Here is a 9,194-nt window from a genome sequence, read left to right as displayed (position 1 = left end):
TTGGGGGACCCATCTAAACCAAAGCCACGCCCAAAGAAAACATCCAGAGCAAAGGCTCCAGGGTGGCCCCAGGATGGTTCCCTACTGCTCTCGATTTCTGGTCTCATTACCTCCCAGCCAGGTTGTGTGTGGTCCTCTCGTTACACGGTCCTCGCCTCCTACTTTTGGCCAGAAACTAGTCACATGATCCCAACCAGCTGCAGGAGAGAGGCTGGGAGATCCAGGTGGTCATGAATCCTCTTTATTTCTGAAAAGAGGCGCGGAGAAGCTCTGTCTGTCGGAAGTAGCTGGGGTCAGAGAGAGACTGGGAGACCCAGGGGGTCATGTGCCTTTGAAACTCAGAATCCTGTTTCTGAAAAAGAGGAGCGGAGAAGCACTGTGTGTAAGAAGTAGCTGGAGTCAGCTTTATCATAGAAGCTGTTATGGTCAAAGCAAAGAGTTCTAGGCTTTTACCCTGGACAGTTTCTCTAAACACTAGTGGTAGTGTTTAGAGACCAACTCCACAGTCCTAAAAGGACGCTTCTTTTTCCTTTGAAGAGTTGAGACATTAAGTGCTGACTTCTGTTAGCGAATGGTCTCAGCATGCAGGGGTAGCGTACAGTGGTAGTTTCTCAGTAGCATGACCAGCTGCTGCCTCCCACACTCGGGCGTGGCAGCGGCTAGCCACAGGGAGAATGAGGAATGCCGTTGTTAGGACAAGGCAGCTCTGTGCAGTTAGCAGGCGGGGATGACTGAGCTGGGTCAGAAATAGTAACAGCAGCATAATAGGGGTAGTATTAGAAAGCCGCTAACTTAAACCTTTGCCCACCTATCTTTAGTGATAGGATGTTTCAAGTTTCAACTACACTGTTCCCAGTCAGAACTGAGGTTTTTCTCCCCCAGAGGCAGAGACACATCGTTGGAAACATTTATGTTACGTTTTAGATGTATTGGGCCTGGGATGCTCTTGCATTGTTCCACACTGCAGGAGTCTCCAAAAGGAATGGAAACATGATACACAGGGCCAGTTGTATGTAGGTGGGGGTACCCCTGCCATTTGTTTGTTTTATTTAGTTTTTCAAGACAGGATTTCTTCTGTGTAGTTCTTGCTGCCCTGGAACTCACTCTGTAGACCAGTCTGGCTTCAAACTCACAGAGATCCACCTGCCTCTGCCTCGTTGGGTGCTGGGATTAAAGGTGTGCACCAGCATGGCCTGGCTTTTTTTTTGGGGGAGTAGTATTATTTCATTGTGGACCCCTTTGTGTAGCTGTATCTTCTACATGCCCGCACCTCAACTATTTTGTCTGACAACTGACTTTTTAAAAATTTATTTTATTACATTTATTGCTTTTATTATTTATTTATTATATTTATTATTATGGATGTTTTACCTGCCTGTATGTTGGTGCACTGTTTATATGTCTGGTGCTCTTGGAGGCCCAAAGAAGGCATTAAGCTCTTGGAACTGGAGTTACAGGTGATAGCCCCCAGATGCGTGCTGGGAATTGAATAGCAATCCTCAAAGAGTAACTAGTGCTCCTAACTGCGGAGCCATTTCTCCAAGCCTGGAACAACTGACTAAACCTAGTGATGGCTTACCCACTGAAACGCTCCTTTCATTCTAGTGAGGGAGGGCAAGACTGGGGGGCCTCTGCTGTGAATTTTTTTTTTTTTTTTTTTTTTTTTTTTAGGTTTTTTCGAGACAGGGTTTTCTCTGTGGTTTTGGAGCCTGTCCTGGAACTAGCTCTTGTAGACCAGGCTGGTCTCGAACTCACTAAGATCAGCTAGGCTCTGCTGTGAATTCTTATGTTTAAAAGTTTGTTGGCGTGACCAATGCCTGACAAAAGTGTCAATACCGAAACCTGAGGGAGGGAAGGTGAACGTGTTTGACCTTGGAGTTCAAATGGAGGCTGTCTGAGGCAAAAGCCTGTTGTTGTTAGGCATGGAAGCCTCTTGTTTACTTTGTATCCCAAGTTTGGCTGCGAAAGTAAGCCGGAAGTAGGGTGGAGCTATAAAACCTCCAGGCTTTGTCCCAGTAATCCACTTCCTCCAGCAGGACTCTACCACCTTAAAGGTTCATAACCTTCACTGACCCAGCTGAAGGCCAAGTGTTCAGACTCATGATTGGGTGGGGGACATTTCCCCTTCAAACAGGTAGCCTTAGTAGCAGGGAAAAAAAAATGTGTCCAACAATAAGGAAAAGATAAAGAGCCCTTGAAATAAAGGTCTACCTTTTTCACAGGTGAAGAAGCCATTTATAGAAGGCTTCTCTAGTGTACGGGAGGCCCGAGTGCCAGGCTTGGCTGTTATCCATAGGCCATGCTCCAGAACCCCTGGCACTTACTTAAGATGACACACTACTGGGCCCCAGCCCAGCATATTGAACAAGACTTTCTGAGCTGGAACCTTGATTTTTATCATGTTCCCCAGAGGATTCTTAGGCCCAGAAGTGCTTGATGCTTACACTGAAGTACCTCCCCAGACCAAGCAAAAATATGGACCCAGCTTGGTCTATAATAGCTTAGCCGCTCTGCCAGGCTGGGCGACAATGCAGTATGGAAATTTTGTCACCCATTGCTGGAGAAGTGAGCTTTTCTAAGTGGTTTTGTGTGTTAACAGAATAATGAAGTTACTTCCCTGGGGATTGAACTGCTTCATCCCAAGTGTATAAAAGCAAAGCCAAACAAGTGATTGTACACACTTGCCTGGCTCGGTTAGCCTCTGTGACAGAAGGAAAGGTCCCTCCCGAGCACGTTTTGAACTCATTGTGGTCTTCTATGTACCCTGCTCCCTGTGTCCAGCAGAGCTCACTCAGCACCTTCCCAATAACATCCCTCAGCCACCGCTCTGAAAAGTGGGAGTTGTTGTTTGTTTTGTTTTCGGTGACTTACTCCTGACGGCACCGGACTGAGGCTAAATCATTTTTTTGAAAGTTGTTAGGTGTAATAAATACTGAGAGCAGTCTTTAAAGGTGGCCTGCGGTGTAATAAATACTGAGAGCAGTCTTTAAAGGTGGCCTGCCGCCGGCGGTGCCTGCCAGTGCTTATCTAGTTTCTATGGAGCCCCAGGTTCACCCAGCCATCCCTGGAGGCAGCTAAATCTTTTAACACTGAAACTAGGTGCTACTTTGAGTAGCCTTTCGGTCTGTTCTGAGAGAGAAAACCAGAGCAGATGGCTGGAGAGGTGCCAGTGAAGACATGGCATAGAAGTGATGATGGCTTCTAAAATGACGTATATAGAAAGTTCTAGAAAGGAAGCCTGGCTCTGCTATATTTATATAGGTCTGCATCTGAGAGGCGCCTCTCCTCTCCTAGACTGTGAAAAAAACCATGGTTCTCACTGGGCTAAGAGCAAGACTACTTGCAGAAGACCAGCCTGCCCCAGCCACGTAACACCATCTTCAGAAGTGGTCCCGCAGGCTATGGCATCCTAGGTCGCCCACATCTGTTCTTTGCATTTCTTTACCTCCTCTTCTGTCTCTGAATCCTTTCTTCAAACTCTGAGACCCAGACTTTAGCCGGGACTTCTTGTCCCGCCCTGCCAGTCCTTTCAGCCATCACCATTTCCACAGGCCTCCCCCCATTTGTTTCCTTTTCCCATGGTACCCCAAACTAATTTCTCCTGGGGGACAGAGTAAGGGAATATGGTAAAAGAATGGGGCTGTGTAGAATAGAAACTCAGACTTTAAATCTTTTTATTACATTTCTTTATGTGCATATGTGTGTGGTTAAGAGGACAGCTTGGGGAGTCAAGCCAGTTCCTCCTTTTACATTTCGGTCCAGGGGCAGACTCTGATTGGCAGGCTTGGCAGCAAGCGCTTTTACCCAGTGAGTCCCCTTATTGGATCCAAACTTTTTATTGAATTAAACTTGGAAAATACAAGAGAAAAATTCAGCCCGTTGGAAATGAATGTTTGCATTTAGCTGGTTCCCCTCTACACATTTTAGAAATCCAATTGTCGCATTTTATCCAGAATTCGCCTTGACGTTTCTTTTTTAACATTTTTGGTTTTCTGAGACAGGGTTTCAGCGTGCAGTCTAGGCTGGCCTTGCATTCACAATTCTCACACCCCCACCTCCCTAGAGCCAGGGCTGCTGGTTTGTGCCAGTGCACACTGCCTGCATCAGCTGTCCTTGCTGCCTCTGTACCCTGCCTTCTCTCACACTCTGCCCAGTCTCCCTCCGTGGTCTGATTCACTTAGAGTAACAAGCTTTGGCGGGACAGCCATTGTGCCTGTCCTTTCTAACCGTGAACAAAGAAATGACTCTGTTGTTTTTCTTTCTCGATACAGAGAAGTCATTCACAGTTCCAAAGAAGTGCTGAGTCTGCTGCAAGAGAAAAGCCCTGCCTTTAAGCCAGTTCTTGCTGTTATTCAGGTAAGCGCTGGCCATGGTGCTCTCCTACTACTTTGTGATGTAATTGAGCAAATCCTTATAAGTAGAGACCAGACATAGGTCCTGTCAATCACAGCAGTGGGCTCAGTGGCAAGTGCTGTTACTTGTACAGGATAGACGTGGCCCTGTTGGGGTCACTCATCCTGCCGAGACATAGGTGGTCATGGAGGTCAGAAGGGAGGCACCCACATAAATCACAGGACACAGTAGAGACTAGCCCACGTGTACTTAGGAGTACTTATCAAATGTGGCTTGCAGGTCAGTTCGTTCTTGTTCCTAGGGAAGACAAATGGGCAATGCCGGGTGCGCATTAATGTTTTACAGCCCAAGTGTCAAAAGTCATGCGTGTGTCAGAGGACTTTGTATTCCATGTTTATCCCTTGGTGAGGAGCCGCTGTGTCATTGGCATCCCTGTGTGATGGCAGGTACAGGGACATAACAGGATGGGCCAGGCCTAGAAGCAGTTCAGCCCAGTAGCTGGCCTGTTCTGGTGGTGCTTGGCAGGCTGTTTCTGTGTCACAATAGCAACCTGTGTGGCCAATAGGACCTTGGTTTGTGAGACTACAGAACTGTGTTCATGTGATCTATGTCCTTAGGTAGCTGCCATGTCCCCTCATAGCTGGGGGGGGGGGATTGGTTTAGAAACTTGGACTTCCAGGGAATCTGGTTCCTTGTTGCCATGCAACCTAAGTGCACATATAAACATACAAACTCCTGTCTTTGATGTGTCACAGAAAGTGATGTTAGCCATGATGAGGTTATTCTTATATGCCCCATGTCTTAGTGACTTTTCTGTTGCTATGACTAAACTCCATGACCACGGCAGCTTATAAAAGAAAGCATCAGGTTGGGATCATGGTTTCAGAGGGTTAGCGTCTATGACAGAGCAAAGGCATGGGGGGTAAGGCCAGCTGGGAGAGCACATCCTCCACAGGAGTCGGAGAGACACACTGAAAATGATACTGTCAGGGACACGCCTCTTCCAATAGGCCACACCTCCTAATCCTTCCCAAACAGTTCCACCAACTGGGGACCAAGTATTAAACATATATGCCTTTGGAATGTCATTCTCCTTCAAACCACTATGTTCTATAACATGCAGTCTATCATTTTTAAATGATATGCACATAAATCCCAGCTGTTAGCCTGATTTCCATAGGGAATAAGAGTCTTTTCTGTATTCTTATCATCTTTGTATTCCTGTCACTTGTGTTCATTGTATTCACATACATAACCTGTGTCGTGTTTGGTGCACATTGTCCAGGAATTTTCACACTGTGATGTTCTCCCTTTGCTCCTTTGCCCTTAGGCCGGCGGTGATAACTTGATGCAGGAAATAAACCAGAATTTGGCCAAGGAGGTAAGAACTCGTGATTTTAGCAGTTCATTAGAATTTCTGATGGTATAGCCTCCTGTGATAACAGAATCTTGTGTTCCTTTTCAGGCTGGTCTGGACATCACTCACATCTGCCTGCCTCCAGACAGTGGAGAAGATGAGGTAATGTCAGCCTAACTCATTCCCGTTTCTCATTGGGCCTCTGAGCATCTTTCGGGGTGGTGGGCACAGGCTCAGCCTCCTCTTGGGACTGAGTTTCCAAAGGGAAGAGATCTGCTCACCTCTCTCCCTTCTAATTGCTTTCTACTGAAGACAAGCTAGACATTATGGATATTATAGCTGTTTATTCGTTGAAGAAGCAGCAGCATCTCATGAAATATTGTTGTGCTAGAAGTGTCTGGAGACTTGGCTCTGGTTTCACTCTGTCCTAACAGCATGTTTGACCTTGGAGTGTTCCTTTGGCATCTTGGGGTCACCATAGCTTTATTGATACAATGTAGGAACAGGACAGGGGGATCTTCAAGGGCTTCTTTAGGCTTAGCATTCTGAGACTCCTTCATTGGCATTTTGGGGACAGCTGATAGACCCTCCATCCTGGCCACATGCCTTAGCTGTAGCTGTCAGCATCACTCCCCAGGGTCGTCTCAAGTGTAGGAGAAGCAGCCGTCATAAACCTATGGCAGACCTGGACTGTGTGCCATGCTCCTGGTCTGGGGCATGAGCCCTTGTGTCTAACTTTCCTCTGGCTGGCTGTGCCAGGGAGGAGTAGGTTGTGGTTCCTGGGGTAGAAAACCTCAAATCACAGATTCTGGAATAGCAAAGCTTTGGGGGTTTGTTTGCTTTGCTTTGCTTTTGGGGGGACATGTCCAGGGAAGACATGAATGATGTTTGGAAATCAACAGTCGCTGGCTAGGAGAAGCATCTCAAAGTCACATGAAGCGCAGCGCTCTCTTCCTGCTGCTCTAGTGTCTCTGTAGTGTACCGTCAAGTCAAAGATGGTGGAGTCAACTCTCCCTGTCATAGCCGTGTTCTCACCAAGGTCAGACCAGCTCTGCTCCATAATGGGAGTTGTTCAAAATGATTATTGCTAGATATAGAGATGATGAGAGCGGGGAACGACACCCAGCAGATACCTAAAACTGCAAGTAGTACAGATCTATAGTAGCGTGTGGCTTCTCTTAGACTTATCTCAAACACCAATGTTGATCTTCTCGTGCTTTGGCATGGTTATTCAGTAAAAGAAAAGTTACATAACACCAGCACTGTGAATCTACCACGGCTGATCTGGGAACCCACAAGATTCCTGAGTGACTAAGGAGCGGGTCTCGTTCACACGTGTAGGTGTGCCAGACAAAGGACTGGTTCGTGTCCACTTGGTTCCAGATCTCACCATACCACTCAGTGAGGTGCACAATTTCAAACTAATGAATTGTTTATTTCCGGAACTTTCCCTTGAGTGTTTTTCGTGTCACAGTTGATGAAGAGTAACTGAAACCTTGGAGTAACCTGCAGTCCCCTTCTGGGCTGGGCAGATGAGGTTTTTTTTTTTTTATAGAGAGGAATAATCCTCTAAGTGAGGGATGGGCTGAGGGAGTGACTTGGTAGTAATAGATCAGAGAATGTTGCTTCCCACAGTCAGTCTGTGAAGATAGATGCTATAAAGAAATCTCACAGTAGCTCAGAATTCAGTGTAATGAAGGGTTATTTATTTAGGGGTAGACTTACAGATAGATCACAGTTTTCTGCACAAATGGGGATCAGGAGCCAAATCCAGCAGCTGGGGGAGAGAGAATGCGCATGCTTTACAGCCGCATTTATAGTAAAAGAGACCACAGCTAAGTGGGCTGGTATCTTAAAGGCTACTGACTGAAGGAGTTCCCACAGTTAACAGGGGTCATGGTCTGCCTGTTTAGCCTGAGGGTGCCCTGAAGTTCAGGCACCCAGAAGGAGAAAGCTTGATCAAAGGTTGCTTTCCAACACATTTTGTTTTACTTGGCCAGTGGGAGCCAGCAGTTGGCCCAGTCACTGTTGTAATGGGAGTGTGTTTTTGTCGTCTGTCCCTTCTGTGTCTTTAGTAACTGAGTCTTATCCAGACCCTATGGGGAAAGGCAATTCTTTGCTGTACACAGAGGTTGAGGGTGAGTCTCCGCTGTCCCCTTTCCCAGCAGCTCAGGTAAAGCTCACTGTCCTGACCGTGGGAAAGGATGAAGGCAGGCTCCAGTCTGCGCCCTTCCCTCCCTCTAAGGATGTTTTCTGCAAACCACAATTTTGCTCCCCCTCCATCTGCTACAATCACATTGTCTGGCCAGACAGCGAGGAGGCAGGGAAATGTGGTCTTAATGCCAGGAGGCCTTTAGATCATTCCTAAGGAAGAAGGGAAGCTAGTATTGAACAAGCAGTTAATACAGTTAATACTGCTAGTTATAGTAAGTACGAAGTATGAAGGCACCAGCAGTAACAGAATTCAAAGAAGCAGGCCATCTGTTTCCAGAATCCTGGAAATGTATAGTCACATTTTCATTTCTTTAGACAACTTCAGCTGTGTAGCCCAGGCTGGCCAGGAAAACACTATGAAGCCCAGTCTGGCCTCTAACACATAATCCACCTGCCCCAGCCTCCCAAGTACCGAGGTTACAGATGTCCACCCAGCACACTTGGCTTGACATTTTTTTGGTAAGGACTCATCTACTCCCGCTCATTTTTTTTCCTGAAATTTTTGATAAATGAGTATGGCATTATCTTGAGTGTTGTAATTTATTAAGCCTTTTCTATTTCCAGTTTTGTTCTGTTTTCATTGGTTCTAAAGCTAATTCCTTATTTTATGCTGAGCTCTGCTTAGGTGCAGCCTCTGGCCACCCTCGTTCTGTGACTCTTCACCCTGTTTGTCCCACTTTGTCTTTGTTTATGTTGTTGGCCATTTTCAGCACTTGTTATTGCTGTCGGGCTGAGACTTGGCGCCCATCAGGTTTGCCAGGGCAGTTTTGCTGACAGCTAGCTGTTAGGTCCCTTTCTTAGGACACGTACAAAGTAGATGCTTGGACCATGTTTGTCTGTTTGTTTTAAGTGACGGTTAGTGTGTACACATAAGTGTTCTACCCAAGAGGTTAAGAGATACTGAATCCCCTGGAGCTTGAGCTACAGGCGCTTGTGAGCCACCTAAGTAGGTACTAAGAACAGAACTCGGGTCCCATAGGAGAGCAAGTGATCTTGGCTGCTGAGCCATTTTTCCACTTCCCGGCTTCATAAAATTTATTTTGTTTTGTGTTTTTGTTTTGTTTTGGGAGCAGAACAAAAAAGTCATGAATCAAGGCACTTTAAAAATTTATTCCTTATCCCAAAAAATCAAGGAAGATAGGAAGGAAGGAAGGAAGGAAGGAAGGAAGGAAGGAAGGAAGGAAGGAAGGGAAAAAAAGAAAGAAAGAAAGAAAAAAAGAAAGAAAGAAAGAAAGAAAGAAAGAAAGAAAGAAAGAAAAATATACCGGGT

At 46.2% G+C, this 9,194-nt stretch overlaps 1 protein-coding gene across 1 annotated transcript in view; it reads left to right on the top strand.

Annotated features, from left to right (window-relative positions):
• The window catches only part of Mthfd1l (methylenetetrahydrofolate dehydrogenase (NADP+ dependent) 1 like), a 130,330-nt gene that overhangs the window by 4,704 nt on the left and 116,432 nt on the right, over window positions 1–9,194 (top strand). The window contains exons 2-4 of the mRNA XM_013352279.2: window positions 4,272–4,356; window positions 5,684–5,734; window positions 5,819–5,872. Of these exons, the coding sequence (XP_013207733.1) occupies window positions 4,272–4,356; window positions 5,684–5,734; window positions 5,819–5,872 (190 nt within the window). The remainder of the gene's footprint in view (window positions 1–4,271; window positions 4,357–5,683; window positions 5,735–5,818; window positions 5,873–9,194) is intronic.

Source organism: Microtus ochrogaster, linkage group LG9 (assembly GCF_000317375.1).
Source record: "Microtus ochrogaster isolate Prairie Vole_2 linkage group LG9, MicOch1.0, whole genome shotgun sequence".
NCBI classification, from domain to species: Eukaryota; Metazoa; Chordata; class Mammalia; order Rodentia; family Cricetidae; genus Microtus; species Microtus ochrogaster.
The sequence above is the reverse complement of the archived record's forward strand: the minus strand, read 5'-3'. Positions and strand labels throughout refer to the sequence as shown.